Source organism: Quercus robur, chromosome 2 (genome assembly GCF_932294415.1).
Source record: "Quercus robur chromosome 2, dhQueRobu3.1, whole genome shotgun sequence".
Lineage (NCBI taxonomy): Eukaryota > Viridiplantae > Streptophyta > Magnoliopsida > Fagales > Fagaceae > Quercus > Quercus robur.
In genome coordinates, this window is record NC_065535.1 from 13,871,736 (window position 1) to 13,890,998 (window position 19,263).

Consider the following 19,263-nt stretch of genomic DNA (forward strand, 5'->3'; position numbering starts at 1 on the left):
AATGAAACCAAGTTACACAGCTATTCAATGCTTCCCCCATTGTTATATTTGTAATTTAGTAGAGCACGAAAGTTATATAAATCTCAACGATGCATAATTTATACTTATTAGTCACAATCTATTGATATAAAAAATGCATATATTTAAAGGTTTGTATTTAAGACAGGTTGGCTGTCTTCTATCAACGGATGTCACAAAGATAAAGTATTGTCTTATAGTTGAATCATTGGTGTTAGTGATACAATGATTTGTTATTGGCAACAAAGTAATAGGTGACACTTGAAAAAGTTTAGCAAAAAAAGGTGACACTTGAAAAAGACGAATAAGGTTTAAATATATATTAGCCCATACACCAATATATATATCTTAGCCCATATACATTCTATTATTATTTTTTTCCTTTCATACAAAAAAAAAAAAAAAAAAAAAAAAAAAAAAACAGTTCACCGTTCTAAAATAAATTATATTCTACCATATTTATCCTTTTGCTTCCTCTCTTTATTCTGTTTATATTCAATAAGTTCCAATTTTTTTTTTTTTTTTGATGGAAACAATAAGTTCCAACTTGATTGGATGCATTAATCATATACATAGTTTAAAAAAATAAATATTTTATTTGTCAAAAAACGTATAAATTTGTTGGAATAAGTCCTTTTTTTTTTTTTTTTTCCTTTTTAAGGCACTTTAAAGTATAATTTTATAAAACTGTATTTATTTCATGGTATATTTTTTTGATAAATATTTCATGGTATATATTGTTATATTTAATACATTTACTTATTATTCTATAGAATAATATATTTTCGATAATTTGAATTTGGTCAGTAGATTTTCACCTTTCATTTTTTTAGAAGTTTGAGAATTAATATAGGAATTATAGGAAAAAAATATAAAGAAAAATAATTAAAAAAATTACCAAAAGGAGGAGGATAGTAGCTGTAATATATTATTTTTGGCAAACTGATATACAATTATTTGGGTGATGTATCTAATGTTCACCAATTAAATTCTTCTAATTTAATGCAAACTGCAAAAAATGTTATCATTTTGTGACTTACTGGCTGATACAAAGCTAAGATACAACCACATAATTGTATATATACCAACATGGTGCAAACAATGTGCTATCTTTTCCCAGTACAATTAAATTAAATTAAGTTGTATGACTTATTGATGAATAGAAACTTAAGATATACTTAAGTTTTGCCTAAATTTTTTTATAATAGGAATGCTGACATTTTTGGAAAACAAATTTTAAGAGATAATTTTTCCTTTATTATTAAATTATAGTAGCACTCTTTTGCTAATTAAAAGAATAGATATAAATTGATATCCTTCGGGTTAAATTAACAATTTAAAATTTTTTAATACAAGTGAATCCCTCCCCTCCCTTCTCCCTTCCCTCCATCCAAACACACTCTTAGTTCTATTATTTTTGGAATTAGCTATGAATTCTCTAATAGTCAATGTAGCGGGTTGCTAGTAAGGGACATCCAGCATATATTTGTAGTGAATCTAGTCACAATTGAGTGACTAAATTTTATATGTGCTATAAATCTACCAAAATCCATTTGTATCCCAAACGTTACATATCATTTGAATTTAAGCCATTTTGCTCATGTGCCACGATGAGGTGTCCATTAAGTACCACGTTAACTCAAAATAGCATAGTTTTATTAATCCAAATTACCTCAAATTTAAGGGGGGCAAAATCAAAACCATCCCAAACTTTGTAAACTAGTGATTCAAATGACATTGTTTTGAGCTTTAGTTGGAACTTAATGGACACCGCATCACTGATGCATTGATGGAATGCTTTAAATAAATAATACATTACAAATCCAAATTTTAAAATTTTTTAACAAAACAAAAATTATTCTAAATTTTATGGGTGGAACCTTCAATTGCAATTTAGTCAAATTGAAAAAGATAAACTCAATAAACTACAGTACAGGTTTATATGCTTTTATTAAAGTCCTTCTGTTGAGTTGCAAATGAATCACGCTTCCTTTTTTTTTTTGGGCTGAATCAAAATTAAGCACGTTAAACAGCATAGTACCTTTTTAAAGCTCCAAAAAATTGCTCGTTTTGGTTAAACTTGGTGTGATCATGGAAGATACAGAGAGCAGTAGCAGAGTCTTGGATTTTACACGGACTCAGAATCAGAGTCAGATTCAGAGTCGATTCAGCAGAGAGCAGAGGCAGAAGATAGATGTGTACAATGAAGTCCTTCACCGACTTAAGCACTTGAACGTAGCAGAGAGCAATCTTCCTGGTTTTGAAGATGAACTCTGGGCACATTTTCATGGCCTCCCTGTTCGGTAAAACACCAAATCTTTGCGTTTGTGTTTGCTTTCTTTCATTCATTTTTATTATACTTTTGTTAATTTTTTTAGAAACAGTAATATAATAAATTAATATCAATTCAAATTCCTGGTGTCCGTGTTTGTTAATGGATACTAAGTGAACCATTATCTTTGTTCCCTCAAGAAACAGGGCATTAGAGAAAGCCAGAGTATTTTCTTTTCATTTTTTTTTTTTTTTGGACTTAATTGGAATAGTGTAACATTATTGTTGCTTATGATCGTTTATGAATCTAATTTGGTAGCGTTAGCCTCATAGGTATGCTGTGAATGTGAATGTCGAGAGGGTACAAGATGTTCTTATGCACAAAAGATTGCTGAACATGACACGCAACCCTTCTATTAGACATGCAATTGATGTCCGTCTTGTGCAGGTATCTTATAGGAGAAAACTTTTTTTTTTTCTTTTGTTAATTCAATAGTTGGAAACACTAGGAGGTGCCAGTTGAGCAACAAGACTCTTGGCATACAAGAAACTTTCTTTCTTTGCATCATATTGGCTGAGTTTATTTTTTTTGGTTCTTTTTCTGCCCTTCTCTTTTGAGTTTCTCTTTTCTTGTTATATATTTCGTTACTTCCATTCATAAAAGATACCACTATTTTACGATTTCATCACTACCACGAAATTTGACTACTTGATTTGACTTAGAATTAGGGATATTTCTGCAAATGGTTTGCTTTTGTGCAAGTTTCTAAAGGCAATTGACATATTGACGGAACAAAAAAACTGAAGGAAATTTCACGACTTGCCCTTTTCTGACTTTTTAGTTACTCCTCCCCCGTCCAAATGCATCTTGATAATGTGCAGGTTCATTCTACTTCGGGTGGAAATTGTAGTTCTTCTCGGCATTCAAACTTTCAAAGAGAAGTGGATGCTCAAAATTCTGATTATCCCAGCAAACATAGGTATGGTTAAAAGGACCTCCTATTTCATTTTTGAGAATTTGTGAGTTGTTAGTACCCCATTCTCTCTCTTACTTTTTCAGTGTTCATCCACCACCTGCCTTTGGTTCATCACCTGATGTTGAACTCACTCTTGAATTCAACCAATTACATGTTCAAGACAGGCATGACAACGTGAATGATAATCGTCTTTATTCTCGGTAATAATTCTGAGACACATTCTCATGTGCTTCCCTAGGCGATGTGAAATTTCGTAGAATGCAAAACCCCTTTTTGGGTCACTATAAAAGGACTAGTCACAATTGAGGCTCATTGCAGTTGTTAATAAATCCTAGATTTACCCAGTACCTACCTGATGTGGGACTCATCACACATCCACACACATTACACAATCAATTAAATTGGGACATCACATTTTCTCCTACCAGAGGAAGTTGAGATCTGTGGCTTCATCAAAATATTCTCTTCTAGTTGGGAAAAATTACCCATTTAACTCAAGCTGGTTTGTGACTTTGCTTTGAACTTAGAAGTATCCTGTTATTTATACTTTCTGTTTTTGTAAGTTTATATGTGTTGTATAATTCCCCCCCCCCCCCAATCTATATTCAACTTAATGTTTCTTTCTAGGATGAGACGTTCGAAGGAAGGAATTTTCACTAGAAATAAATGTTTTCACTGATTGCTGGACACTTTTGGAGTTTCTCAGCAACTTAACATTGTAATATTTTGCAAATTTTGTAGGGCAATGCATGACATTACAATTTCAACATACGACAAACCCAAAAATTTAAGTCAGGTAGCTGACCACTCTCTCCCTTTCTCTCATAGGAAGCATGTGGAGTTTTCTACAGTCTAAATCATTTCTTGGAATCATCTGCGTTGTATACTTGTACACCTCTCAAAGCCTACTGTTTTCAGCATCAAAGACATATCCAGGATTTTTTTTAATTCTTATTTTAGCCTCCTTTGTTTAGATGTAATCTGCATAATATGTCGTGCGTGAACATTCTTGACATTTCTGAAGCATCTAATTTGAGATTTAAATTTTTGGACAAGGTAATAAATATATTGCAAAAGTGAGAAATATATTCGATGTTATTAGTGAACACTATTGTTTTGAAGGTTGAAATTCTGCAATCTTATTCAGCAATGAAACATTTGATCCTCAGCCCTGCTGAACCTGATTTGAGTCACTTGCCAGTGATGTCCAGAACACTTAACCTCGCCCACTCTCCCACAAAACACACACACACACACACAAAAAGACCTGCTAGAACTGTGTGGTATCTAAGCTTTCATCTCGCCGACCTTTAACCTTTAAGGGTGGGCATCTAGAAGGCTTGCTACTATTGAGAAATACTTTACTTGCTGTATAGTATCAAAATTAAAGCTACCCAGGAGAAGACACCTGATTGTTCATACATCGTGGGTGATTCGACATTGTTGAAGTTAATGATTGATGAATAAAAAGGCTAGCCGCTTCTTGAGGAGAAAAAGAAGAAATGAGATTCACACTTGTCACTGCAGTTGACCCTGTGTTCCTTTCACATTGTGCTTAATTTGTTGTTTCTCCACCTATAATGCCTATACTGTTTCTTTTTCTCACATTGATCTTGACACTCTTCTTTGACCATGCTCATTTATGGACATTTTTGTTATGTTCTCAATAGTGTGCGGCACAAGGCCTGGTTGGTTTATTGCCATTTCATATTACATTTTTGATAGTTCTTTTCTTTTTATCAATCATGTTCTAGTTTAATAATCCTGCATTTTTCTTTAGTCTCCTGCTAGCATTCTGTAGGATTTGCTGCTAAGATTTATTATCTTATTGTGCTGCACTCCTAGATTTACTGAATTTCAGTCTCTATATGCTGCACTAGTCAGGATTTTACTTCAAAACCTTATAAACTTGATGTCAACTAAATACATATATAATAATAATTCTCAGTCTGTATAAGTCCAAGCAGTTATAAGTAACAGAACTTCTCTATTACTTACCCTTGTTCCAACACATCTTTGTTTACCACCAAAGCAAGTTCTTTGTAATTTATATGCCTGAAGATAGATTGCAATAGATCATGCTTCTGTAAGATGTGATGGTGGATAGCATAGGTGATTTATACTTGTATACTGAACTTCCAAAAGTTACTCGGTAAGACATTCTGTCAGTGACAATACAATCTAAGTTAACCTTAAGGGTAGCACAATCAGTTTATGAAGTGGAGGTCACTAGCTTGAATCTCCCTTTCCCCTTTCCCTTGGGGCCAAAAATCTCCTATTAATTTAAAAAAAAAAATGGAACACTATCCTGTTTGTGCTATTTTTTTAGTTACTATTTATACTTTTTATGGTACATTTTCAGTTGAGTTCCTTACTGTCTGAGATTGGACTGAACATTCAAGAAGCACATGTTTTTTCCACTATAGATGGCTACTCTTTGGGTGTTTTCGTTGTTGATGGTTTTGCACTCGAGGTACTTTTTTCTCTCATTTTCTTGATTTTTTATGCAATTCATCAGTCGATTACTAGTACTTGTGAAGACTTTGTTTTTTTTTTTTCATGGAATTAATACAAATACTCATTGCTTAGTTGCTTATTAGTGACTTCCAATTGATTAAAGCTAAATATTAGTCATAATGGAGTGTGATTATGAGCTCTCAAGTAACAATCTTGTGTTTATCTTAAATGTATTCAAGAACTGTACTCATGTTCTGTAATTATTTTTCTCATTTTTAATTCCTTGTGAGCTGCTTGACTAATGCGTGTTTGATATTTTTTAGGAGACCGAACAGCTTAGAAATAAGCTGTTAAAGAAAATAACAAGACTTGAGGTATCCCCTCTACAAACTACTTGTTGGAACAATTTATATTATTGACAAGATTTTCAGATTTATGTTTAAAGACGGGTGTCCACAACCACACCCCCCACCCCCCCACAAAAAAAGTGTTATTTTTTAAGGCATTAGAATTGAATTTACTTATTGTCTGATTCAGTTTTACTAATACTGGTTGACATAAAATTCTAGAGTAACATTGTATCTTTAGGCAAGTGCTGGCTTCTGTAGTAATATACTTTAAAAAAAAAAGGGGAATTTGTTGGGAACTCATCATTATGTGTTGCAACCGAGCAGCTGTTATATTCCTTAATTATCCAAGTACCAATCCTTTTTTCCCTTTCTTTTTAAGTCTTACATTTTATAAGATGATCGTGAGGTCCCTATGATAAAACTTGGAAGAATTGACTAGTTCAAAATCTAAATTTGAGTTTTTTTGAGTTACTAAAAGTTGCTATTCATTTCAGGGGTTACCAACTGCCGAAACTGCAAGTTGATGACTGGCTTGTGTTCTCTAATATGGGTGCATGTACAACAGCTGCTGGGACTAACTTCAACGGGTTTAACACATCAGCCATCCCAACTTACCTTGCGTATTTGAATCCAAAGTTTTAATTTCCTGAAAGTCTCTTGATTAGAAATGGTTTTTAATGCTACTCCTAAAATGTTTACCCACTGATAAGGAGATAAATACTTCTAAAATGGCTTCATATATATAGTTGCCTACAAAATAAGGAGATCTTCATGAGGATGTAAATTGTGTAATGATCATGATTAATGCATCCATATTCATGAGGAATGAATCTATGAACATGGTTGTTAAAATTAGGATCCTACTTAAAATTAGAATCTATGAATAATGTTTAGAATTATGCAATTATCAATAATGACAGTTTTGTTTCACTATATTTTGTACCCTGCATCATTACATCTCTACTAACAAAAGAGATATAGTATAATTTTTCCGCTTTCAAAGATTCCAATTTTCTTTTTTTAAGCCACATGGGTCTTACTCAATTAATAAGCGTAAGAAATACTTTATTTTTCCGAACACTACATTGGCACGTAATTCCCTTATTGGTATATCTCAAGCATTGAAAGAATGACAATATTGTTGAAAATTTTGTATACCTAAATTTATTCATAATTATTTTTTTTGGGGGGGGGGGGGGGGGGTGGTGGGGGTGGATGTGGCAATGATTCTAGTGTTGAAAGTTAGTCATGAACAATATTGTTGGAGGATCGTGCTGATATAATAATTAATGACATCATTAGGTCATTTACTACGAGAACTTCATAGTGATTAGAAATTTGTATGAACAATATTGTTGAAAATTTTGTATACCTAAATTTATTCATAATTAAATGGGGGGAAAAATGTGGCAATGATTCTAGTGTTGAAAGTTAGTTATGAACAATATTGTTGGAGGATCGTGCTCATATAATAATTAATGACATTAGGTCATTTACAACGAGAACTTCATAGTGATTAGAAATTTAGAATCCTTAAATTTTTTTTTTATTTTAAATTTTAAATCTTTTAGTTATTTTGGATATAAATATCACCAATTTAGTTGAAAATGGATTAGGCTTTGCTTTATCAAGATTGATAGGACATTGTCCTATGATTTTTTTTTTTTTTTTTTTTTTTTTTTGAGATAGTTTTAACTTAATAGTGTTCACTCCTAATGATAATTCTTTATCATTCGACCAAGACACCACTTGATTTTTGGTGTAGGCGGAAAATAAACTCCCAATTTCTTATTCAACCATCAAAAGTTTTACCAATTGAGCAAAGTGGAATCACTCTTTAATTTTTTATTCTAATTAATATCAATTATCAAAATCACTAATCAATTCAACTTCTCCACGCCTTATATTATAGATTTAAAAAACATAAATAAGAGTGTGGAGAAATTTTTAGAAAGCCAGCGGGGGCCATTGTGCCTCTCCCTCCAGCCTTGACTACATGTGCCCATTTTCATCAAGGTTCGACAAATATATCTACCAAAGTAGTATGTTTTATGAGTCTAAAATAATGCATTCAACAAGGTCAAAGAAACAACTCAATAGGGCTAAAATGCAATATTCAGCCAAACAAATATTTTGTATGAAGTGAAGTGAAAGGAAATTATCCTATTTAGTAGTAGGCAGAGGTGTGCACCAAATCCACCAACCCAGTGAAACTAATCCAACTCAATCCAACCTAACGCATCGGGTTGGTTTTCATTAGGGGTGGCAAAATTTGACACGATCTGTAAATCCGACATAATTAACCTATTTATAAATAGGTCATAAGTTGAGGCTAAATGGGTTCAAGTAATATTCGGGTTGACACGACTAACACGTTTAATAAATGAGTCATGTTCATGTTTAGCATGCGAACTTGTCTAACTCGTTTAGCTTATAAAATTATTAGTTATTTTGATATTATTACTTACTTTATGGTTGTTTTTATATGTTTATTACTATATTTATAGTTGTAATTATATTTTAATTTTATATACATGGGAATTGATAAAAATTATACAGATTAAGTATGACCTATTAATTAAATAGATTATAAAACGGGTCATTTGTATTAACCTTTACATAACTTGTTAATTAAATGAGTTAATTTGTTGAGTCGAGTTGACCTGTTTAATAAACATATCGTGTGCGGGTTAAGGATTCCTAACACATTTAGTAAATAGGTCGGGTTCGAGTCAATTCATATTTCCAAATATTCATGACTTGACACGACATGAACCCGACCCATGAACATGAATTGTCACCCCTAGTTTTATAAGTTGGTAGGTTGAGTTTGGTTAGAATTTTATTTTGAATCATGGGTCAGATTAAGTTCAGGCTGATAGTTTTTTCAACTCATCTAACTCAATCTGGCCCATTATATATTATTAATTACTCTTATATAATTTTTTTAGTTTGAATTATTTTAGTATTTTAAGAGCAACTGCACCAGCTCATGCAAACTTTCCATCTATTTTGCATACAAAAAACCATTTTTTCTATTTTACACACCTATTTTTACAAAACACCCATACCAGTCTCTCTATTCTACACATCTATTCAATAAAATATTTATTCTTTTACAAATTTTTATTATTTCTTAACTCACTACCCCTCTCTCTCACAAACCTAACACTACCAAAAAAATACTAAAATATTAAATGCACGAGTTACATTACAGTAACCGTGCATATTTGCACGTTTACTGTAGCACTTGTGCACTTATGCACAATTTTACACTCACTAATGTGGATGTTTTTTTGCTCAAAATGTGTAAAATTAACTACTTTTTGTATTTTGCAAGATTATGCATGATCTTATGTGGTTGCTCTAAGAGTTAGTTTTGATGGATTTGGAAATTTGCATTATAATTATGCATATTTATTATGTAATTTGTAATAATCTTTTAAAAAATAATTAAATAATTAATGGAAATCTAGTTTTTTAATGCTGAATTAACTAGTGTTGGAATGTTTTTACAAAAAAATCATAATCTTGATTAAATGGTCTTCTATATGACATCTTCATTTTTGGGGTAAGTGAGCGACACGTGGTAGAGTCTGATTGGTGACACACGTTACAATCTGATTGGAGGATTCTTAAGACTTTTTCTCTAAGACACATGGCATCATTTGATTAGCCGAAATGTCTTGATTTTCAAGGTGACACATGTCAGCAATTAATTGGATTATTTATGTCATTGCTTACATGTGTGGGATGTCATTGCTGACACATGCTAATGTGTGGCATGTGTCATTGCTTATACACGCTGATGTGTGATTGGTATTTTGCATGCTTTTTTTTATATTATTATTTTAAGACACTTGGCAAATTTTTGTTGGTTCCTGAATGATGATGGTAGAAACTAGTTGTCGTACGTGGCACTTCGTAATTGGCCGTATTTTGTGGATTTAGTAGTATGATGTGTTAGTTTGTGATAGGTCGGAAATTTTCCCTCTCTATACTAATTATTAAATTAAGGGAAATGTTAATGCTATTGGTGCTCATTAAGGATGATTTATTATTAGGTCCAGCTAATAAAAAATTGGTATGAATTGATGAGATGACGGAAAATATTACTGAAATGATTAGTAGAACTTAAAAAGTTAGTTCCATTAGCTCTACACCCTATAAAATGATACCATGTCAGTAGTATTAAAATCCAATAAGTGTGAGATATGTCAGCAAAAATAACTATCCCACTAACAAATGAAAGACATGTGTTAGTAGATAGTTATTTTTATACATACGTCTCTCATTTATTTATTTATTTATTTTGAAAGCATCTCTCATTTATTGGGTTTTGATATAAATGATGTGCTATCACATTTGATACAAAATATCTCCTGTAAAATACGTAAAATAATTTGACATAAAGCAAAATTATTTGACATAAAACTATTTCTAACACTACCCTTAAATTAATTAATTAGCCCAACGGGTTAACGACAAATAAATAAAAGGTGGAAAGCACATTTTAGTCTTTATATTTTCAAGTTATTCCCATTTTAGTCCCTACATTTTATTTTTACCGCTTTTAGTCTCTATCCTGAAAAACGCTTCTCGTTTTGGTTCCTGCCGTTACATCAGAAATGAAGAAAGATGACGTGGCAAACGGCAAGAATAAATAATACTAAATTAATGTCCATGTGGCCTAAATTAATAATAAAAAAAGTTTTTTGGCATTAAAAAATGCCATGTCATCATCTAAATTAAAAAAAATTAATTTATTAATTTTAACTAATTAAAAAAAATTAAAAACTAAAAATTATATGAATTGAGATTTAAGTGTGTTTTGAACAAGAATAATAAGAACACATACCTAGATCCAAAAACACAAACCCAGAAATTAAAATAATAAAAAAAAAAAAAATCTTTTTTGTCAACAAGAGCACTAACTTGGCAAATCATTACCGACATCAGGATCCATTTGAGTTTCCTCTTTTCTTTTATCATTTTTTTCTTTTCTCGACATTGGCGTTTCCGTTCCTCCTCTTCTTGTTGCTGCTTTAAGATCCGCTCATCAAGATCTTGTTCAGTGAAGCTTCCAGGATTCTTAAGAACTTCAAATCGCTGTTTAACTTGGTCAACAGATGCTCGTTCTACCTGCATAGACATACCCAACGCCCTTTGATGTTTCTTTCCATTGATATGATCCAAGTAATTTGTAGGATACTTCACTACACACACACACACACAAACTGAACAGTAATATCCAGGTGCCATTACTGGAGTAACAACAAGCTGAGTTTTTCCAACCGAGATTCAAGGTCCACTTTATAATTCCTATCTTTCAAAGGCTTCCTCCTCTGCATTGGACATTTGGATTTAGACCATGAATAGAGTTCCGGTTTGAATTCGATAAATAATATGGATGATATTGTCTATAATGATAGTCAAATGAAAGACTTTCTCAAGACTTTTATTGATCCGCCTGAGATTTTGAAAATGAGTTGGTTGAACTTGAAAATTAACTCATTGAAATTGAATAAATAAACAATCGAATTGGATTCGATTGGATGGTACCAACGAAATCTAGTGCAGTGCGAAACCCCATTTATTATGGAATTATTATTGAATTAACCGATCAACTTGCTTTTCTATCGAACATTTTTTTATTTCAATAATTTTCGCAAAAAAAAATTTCGACATATTATATTTTATTATGAGAATAAATCCTACTACTTCTGATCCTGGGGTTTCCGCGCTTGAAAAAAAAAACTTGGGACGTATAGCTCAAATCATCGGTCTGGTACTGGATGTAACTTTCCCCCCCCCCCCCCCCCCCCCGGAAAATTCCTAATATTTACAACGCTCTGGTAGTTAAGGGTCGAGATACTGCCGGTCAACAAATTAATGTGACTTGTGAAGTACAACAATTATTAGGAAATAATCGAGTTAGAGCTGTAGCTATGAGTGCTACAGATGGTCTAATGAGAGGAATGGAAGTGATTGACACGGGAGCTCCTTTAAGCGTTCCGGTCGGCGGAGCGACTTTAGGACGAATTTTCAACGTGCTTGGAGAGCCCGTTGACAATTTAGGTCCTGTAGATACTCGCACAACATCTCCTATTCATAGATCTGCGCCTGCTTTTATACAGTTAGATACAAAATTATCTATTTTTGAAACAGGAATTAAAGTAGTAGATCTTTTAGCCCCTTATCGCCATGGAGGAAAAATAGGACTATTCGGGGGAGCTGGAGTGGGTAAAACAGTACTCATTATGGAATTGATCAACAACATTGCCAAAGCTCATGGGGGTGTATCTGTATTTGGCGGAGTAGGTGAACGTACTCGTGAAGGAAATGATCTTTACATGGAAATGAAAGAATCTGGAGTAATTAATGAACAAAATATTGCAGAATCGAAAGTAGCTCTAGTATATGGTCAGATGAATGAACCGCCTGGAGCTCGTATGAGAGTTGGTTTAACTGCCCTAACCATGGCAGAATATTTCCGAGATGTTAATGAAAAAGACGTACTTCTATTTATCGACAATATCTTCCGTTTCGTTCAAGCAGGATCCGAAGTATCTGCCTTATTGGGTAGAATGCCTTCCGCTGTGGGTTATCAACCCACCCTTAGTACCGAAATGGGTTCTTTACAAGAAAGAATTACTTCTACCAAAGAAGGATCCATAACTTCTATTCAAGCAGTTTATGTGCCTGCGGACGATTTGACCGATCCTGCTCCTGCCACGACATTTGCACATTTAGATGCTACTACCGTACTATCAAGAGGATTAGCTGCCAAAGGTATCTATCCAGCAGTCGATCCTTTAGATTCAACTTCAACTATGCTCCAACCTCGGATCGTTGGTGAAGAACATTATGAAACTGCGCAAAGAGTTAAACAAGCTTTACAGCGGTACAAAGAACTTCAAGACATTATAGCTATCCTTGGATTGGACGAATTATCCGAAGAGGATCGCTTAACCGTAGCAAGAGCACGAAAAATTGAGCGTTTCTTATCACAACCTTTTTTCGTAGCAGAAGTATTTACGGGGTCCCCGGGAAAATATGTTGGTCTATCAGAAACCATTAGAGGGTTTAAATTGATCCTTTCCGGAGAATTAGATGGTCTTCCTGAACAGGCTTTTTATTTGGTAGGTAACATCGATGAAGCTACTGCGAAGGCTACAAACTTAGAAATGGAGAGCAAATTGAAGCAATGACCTTAAATCTTTGTGTATTGACCCCGAATCGAATTGTTTAGGATTCAGAAGTTAAAGAAATCATTTTATCTACTAATAGTGGACAAATTGGCATATTACCCAATCACGCGCCTATTGCCACGGCTGTAGATATAGGTATTTTGAGAATACGCCTTACTGACCAATGGCTAACGATGGCTCTGATGGGCGGTTTCGCTCGAATAGGTAATAATGAGATCACTGTTTTAGTAAATGATGCGGAAAAGGGTAGTGACATTGATCCACAAGAAGCTCAGCAAACTCTTGAAGTAGCGGAAGCTAACTTGAGTAAAGCTGAAGGCAAGAGACAAACAATTGAGGCAAATCTAGCTCTCAGACGAGCTAGGACACGAGTGGAGGCTCTTAATATGATTTCGTAACTAGTTTGTTTTGGTGATTATGCCTATTGGATAGAATCAAATGCAATCAAGTGTAATTGAATTCTAATGCAACGACAAACCAATTTCAATAAAAAAAATAGAGAAATAAAGTAGGATGGAAAAGATACAAAATCAATAAAAGAAGATGAGTAGAAAAACTTATTAGATACCAGAGTCAAGGGTATGGTATCTAATAAGATATACCTACTATTGGATTTGAACCAATGACTCCCGCCGTATGAAAGCAATACTCTAACCACTGAGTTAAGTAGGTCATTTATCATCACAAAGAGAAAAAAATGGGGCCTATGACATCGATGGATTATAAATGAAATATTACTCATAGGCAATACCAATCAAAGAGATCACAAAAAATCGGCTGTTGGATCATGTAATATTCATCTTGACAATAAATTATCTACATGATAAAATATGTATCACTAGAACAAGCACAAGGGCTATAGCTCAGTTGGTAGAGCACCTCGTTTACACGCGCGCCAATGTTTTTCAGAGAAGTCCGTCATGGAATCAAAATATTTGATTTTATTGATAAATAGATGTCTTACTCTATGTTTTCGGGAATAAAACAAGAGAACAACAGCCTGACAAAAGGTTCGGTCCAATCCAGGCGTCCATTTACATTTAGGTTCGGTACCAAATAAATGGAACCCACCTTTGCGTTGGTTTGAGATATTGATAAGGTGAATATCCCATCTATTCAATGCTAGGCATAATGAGTATCAAGACCTCAAAAAAAATTCTTTTTTCATCCTATCTTATGATCTTTAAGGTGTATGAAGTTTCATATTTGCTTCTTTAAGTTAAGCGGAAGCGGGTCGATAGAGACATACTCCATTTAACTTAAGTTAATCTAGGCCAAAAGCAGACCTACGTCAGGATAATCCTTCTTTGAAACACCTTGGTAGTGCTCCTTTTTATTGGAATCAAAATAATGAATCCGAGCACACGGAGCCATCTCTTTATCTTTATGTCAAGAAAAAATATGGTAGACTAGCCGATATTTCTTTCAGTTTATGAAAGAGCCCAATGCACAAAGAAATGCATGTTGGGTCTTTGAAACGGTTCAAATCATTTTGATAATAATTAGTTCGATCTGTTTTACCGAGAAGGTCTACGGTTCGAGTCCGTATAGCCCTATAATCTAACTAGAATAAAAAAATAAATAGATTTTATTTCAATTTAGAATATGAATTTCTAATAGAAATTTCATTTTTAATAATAATAGAATTCTAAACAAAACAATTAGAATGCTATTTAAATTAAAATTCCTTTTCTTTAGCTCTTTAGTTCCTTCTAATCAATTTATATAAAATTCAAATCCGAATTGAAGTGAAACCGCGAGACTCTTAGTTTTATAGCTTAGTTTTATAGTATAAATAGAAATAGTATAAAAGTAATTGTAAGAACCAAGTGCAAGACTTCTGGACCTTAGGTCACTTGGGCTCACAATTTATTTGTAGTGGGCTTAAGTATTTCCTACAATGGGTCGTTCTCGGCAGAGAGACTCCAAGTAACACCCAGTTAGTACCCTCTACTTGACTGTTTTCCCTCAATTTTTCTGAACCCCTTCTTCTCCCAACTTTCTTCTATTTATAGCCAAGGTTAGTGGGGAGATCATGATTACAGTCACCGTTAGTGCTACTGAAGGTCCAGTATTATCTGGTTAAAGTGGTTGTTTAGGTGAAAGGGCGGTGCAGCATTTATGATCTTGGAACTTGGTTCCATTTTCACCGATTATGTTCGGCAACTCACGTTCCCGTGCATATCATGACCTTCCCGGATATGACTCATGCGCTCTACCGGGAAAGATTAACCGCTCAACCCCGGGAACTTAATACCCAAAACTTGTTTTTTACTCTAAGGCAGTTTCAAGAAGGGCATAAGGTAACGGGAACTTTCTGCTGGGCCTGCGCCCAAGGCCTAGATGGGTCTGGGCCCAAGGCCAGTATGGGCTTTGGAAGCTCGGTGCCGTACAGGAATATATATATTAGAAACGGGATTCGAGTGGATGAATCGTGAGCGGAAGGTTGACACGTGCCGAAACAAACAGGCGAAACTAAGCAGTTCGATCCAAATGAAGTTTTGTTTTGACTAAAGAGTTATGGATGGCTTGACAATTCATTCCAATTCCAATCAACTAATCCGGCATATTTTCCGCATGCAAGGAGTCCGTCTATGTTTCTACTTTACGAATATGATATTTTCTGGGCATTTCTAATAATAGCAAGTGCTATTCCTATTTTGGCATTTTTGATTTCGGGAGTTTTAGCCCCGATTCGCAAAGGGCCAGAGAAACTTTCTAGTTATGAATCGGGAATAGAACCAATGGGTGATGCTTGGCTCCAATTTCAAATTCGGTATTATATGTTTGCTCTAGTTTTTGTTGTTTTTGATGTTGAAACGGTTTTTCTTTATCCATGGGCAATGAGTTTTGATGTATTGGGTATATCTGTATTTATAGAAGCTTTCATTTTCGTGCTTATCCTAATTGTTGGTTTAGTTTATGCATGGTGAAAAGGAGCATTGGAATGGTCTTAGCTCTTGAATATTCAGACAATAAAAATAAAGATAAAGAAAGTAAAAAAAAAAACATTGAAACGGTTATGAATTCCATTGAGTTTCCCTTACTTGATCGAACAGCCCCCCCAAAAAATTCAGTTATTTCAACTACATCAAATGATCTTTCAAATTGGTCAAGACTGTCCAGTTTGTGGCCGCTTCTATATGGTACCAGTTGTTGTTTCATTGAATTTGCTTCATTAATAGGCTCACGATTCGACTTTGACCGTTATGGGCTGGTACCAAGATCGAGTCCTAGACAGGCAGACCCGTCTTTCACGCTCTCGAGCTCGCTCCCGTTTTTTCCTTCTACTTTTGGATTAACGAATTTTTTTTTTTGAAATTGAAACATTCAGAGCTGTTTGGCAAACCATTTTTCATCACTCAATTTCCATCACTCATAACTCATAACTCATCACTCATCACTCAAATTTTCACACCCGTTTGGCATCATCATTGAATTTCCATCACTCAATATTTTTCACACTATTTGTGGGCCCATACCTGTTAGCCGGTGTAGCTTTTTCTCTTTTTTTTTTTTTGGTTTTCAGTACCCAAACTCACCGAAGCAAAAAAAAAAAAAAAAAAAAAAAAAAAATGAAAAACGAACAAGTGAAAAAAAAAAAAAAAAAAGTCAAAAGATGGTCAAAAGTTGCGGCTGTGGATTCCTCCATGTGTGTTTATTTACAAAAATACCATTGAATTATGAGTTATGGAAACTGAAAACAGCCTTTGGTTGTTTTCAGTTTCCATAACTCATAACTCAAAAATCAGAGAATTGAGTGGTGGAAATAGAGTTATGGAAACATAGTTATCGTTTGGCCAAACAATCTTTTTGTTATGGGTCCCACCATTTTTGAGTTATGAGTTATGGAAACTGAGAATTGAGTTATCAAATTTGGTTGGCCAAACAGCCTCTTCCTTCAATTAAAAAAAGATTTTTTTTTTTTTTTTAATTTCTAAGTTTGTGTTCTTGGATCTAGGTTTGTGTTCTTGTTCAAGACACATTTAGATCTCAATTTATATGATTTTTAGTTTTTAATTTTTTTTAATTAGTTAAAATTAATAAATTAACTTTTTTAATTTAGATGCTGACGTGACATTTTTTAATGTCAAAAAACATTTTTTATTATTAATTTCGGCTATGTGGACATTAGTTTAGTATTATTTATTCCTGCCGTTTGCCATGTCAGTTTTCTCCGTTTCTAATATAACGACAGGGACCAAAATGGGAAGAGTTTTTCAAGATAGTGACTAAAAGCAGTAAAAATAAAATATAGGAACTAAAATAGAAATAGCTTGAAAATGTATGGACTAAAATGTGTTTTCTGCCTAAATAAAAAAACCGTCAACACCAACCAGGAAAGCTGAGGTGTCAATCCTAAACAAATTTCATTTGTCCTCTGTAACCAAACATACCCAATCTCCATTACCAGCCAAACACCCCCATACTTAGCTCCGCCGATTGCCACCGCTTCACTTTTTTTTTTTTTGGGTTTCTTATGGCTATACCCCTTGGTTAGTATTGTGAGTCTATTGAGCCTTTTCACTTCAGCTACCTGGAGTTGTCGGATATGGTGATATTGGCAATCACGTTGTTGTTGCAGAGAATTTTTTGGATACCAATCGGTTTGCTGGTGTTTAATTTAAAATAACTTTGTGTATCTCGCAGATTTGTTGCCTTAGGATTGTTTAGTTTATACAACAGTCCTGGATTTACACGAGATCGATATGTACTTTTTTTCATAGGTCCTGACTCTTTCTTTACAATATCTGAGACCACTTCATAAAATTAAAAAAACAACTAAGGCAGCAACATTCGGTGAAGTTGAAGTCGCCGACAACTGAGGATGGTACTGATGAAGAGTGGGCTTGTTTGGTCACAGGGGACAGATGAAATCTGTTTTACATTTGACACCTCAGCTGGACTGGTAGGTGCTGACGTGTTTATTTATTTATTTATTTTCCGTTTACCATTTGGACCAATTGTTTTCATTTTGCGGTGCATATTTATCCATAACAAGTGATTGGCGCCATTTTTTTTTTAATTTTATTTATTTATATATATTTTTCCTTAGGATCTATTTCCACATAAAATGATTTTTAGAATGGTGATTAAACTGAAAATAATTTTCAATTGATCTTAAAATAAGCCTCTTTAAGAGTTATATTTGCCAAATAGCATAATTTTAGGAAAAATTTAGAATAAATGAATCCGATCAAACTTATTTAGTTATATAAAACTTTTTTAAAATTCAAGTTTGTCAAATTTGAGTTTCAAGCATTATGATTGTGTGTATGTTTGTTTCTCCCAAAAAAAAAAAAAAAAATTATAATTACCGTGCATGCCCATAATGCTTGAAACTCGAGTTTAATAAACTTAAGTTCTAAAAAACTACTACATAACTAAATAAATTTGGCTGGAAGCATTTCTCCTAAGCTTTTCCTAAAATTATGTTATTTGACCCAAAAAAAAAACCCCTCTTTAAGGTGTAAATTGTTTTACGCTTCCAACAATACTGCCACCCCACCCACCACCGAACCCAAATGACCCTTTGTAAATTTATGTTCATTATATTGGGTTGTATCATTGTTAATATGGTAATGAAATCAAACACTTTGAAAACAAAATTTTCCTGAAAATATTTCTTATAATATGGATAGGTTCCTTCTGAAGTAAGATACAATCATAATCCATTATTATGTAAGAGTTTTTACAATACTTCTAAAGTATTGAATAATAAAAGGTAGAGGCATCTTATTAAATCTATGTTGAGCGTGCATTTCATAAAATTTAAGATCCCTCCCACCCACCCACACGCATACTTCTTATAAGTTCCCTATCAACTTCTGCATGTAAAAAAAGATATTTTTAATTACAACTTGTGTGTAATGACTGATGATGCATAAACATGAATATTCTTCAATAGTTATCGTTACCACCAATGAAACCAAGTTACACAGCTATTCAAGACTTCCCCCATTATTACATTAGTAATTT

General features: G+C 33.5%; 2 protein-coding genes across 9 annotated transcripts in view; both read left to right on the top strand.

The window, feature by feature from the left end:
- Positions 1-1,925: 1,925 nt before the first annotated feature.
- LOC126712492 (serine/threonine-protein kinase STY46-like) overlaps positions 1,926-19,263 on the top strand; it is a 30,212-nt gene continuing 12,874 nt past the window's right edge. Inside the window, exons 1-6 of one of the 8 annotated variants that reach the window (XM_050411831.1) lie at positions 1,935-2,321; positions 2,623-2,737; positions 3,172-3,269; positions 3,350-3,466; positions 4,008-4,062; positions 5,629-5,739. In XM_050411831.1, coding sequence (XP_050267788.1) covers positions 2,110-2,321; positions 2,623-2,737; positions 3,172-3,269; positions 3,350-3,466; positions 4,008-4,062; positions 5,629-5,739 — 708 coding nt within the window. In that variant the 5' untranslated portion in view covers positions 1,935-2,109. Of the gene's footprint in view, positions 2,322-2,622; positions 2,738-3,171; positions 3,270-3,349; positions 3,467-4,007; positions 4,063-5,628; positions 5,740-19,263 lie in introns of all 8 variants that reach the window. The other 7 variants (XM_050411839.1, XM_050411833.1, XM_050411838.1 and 4 more) reach the window with 7 other exon arrangements.
- LOC126712493 (ATP synthase subunit beta, chloroplastic-like) lies at positions 11,454-14,843 on the top strand. Its single transcript, XM_050411842.1, is given in 2 exon segments — positions 11,454-11,879; positions 11,881-14,843. Coding segments are annotated over 2 exon segments (1,509 nt in total). The 5' UTR covers positions 11,454-11,774; the 3' UTR covers positions 13,285-14,843.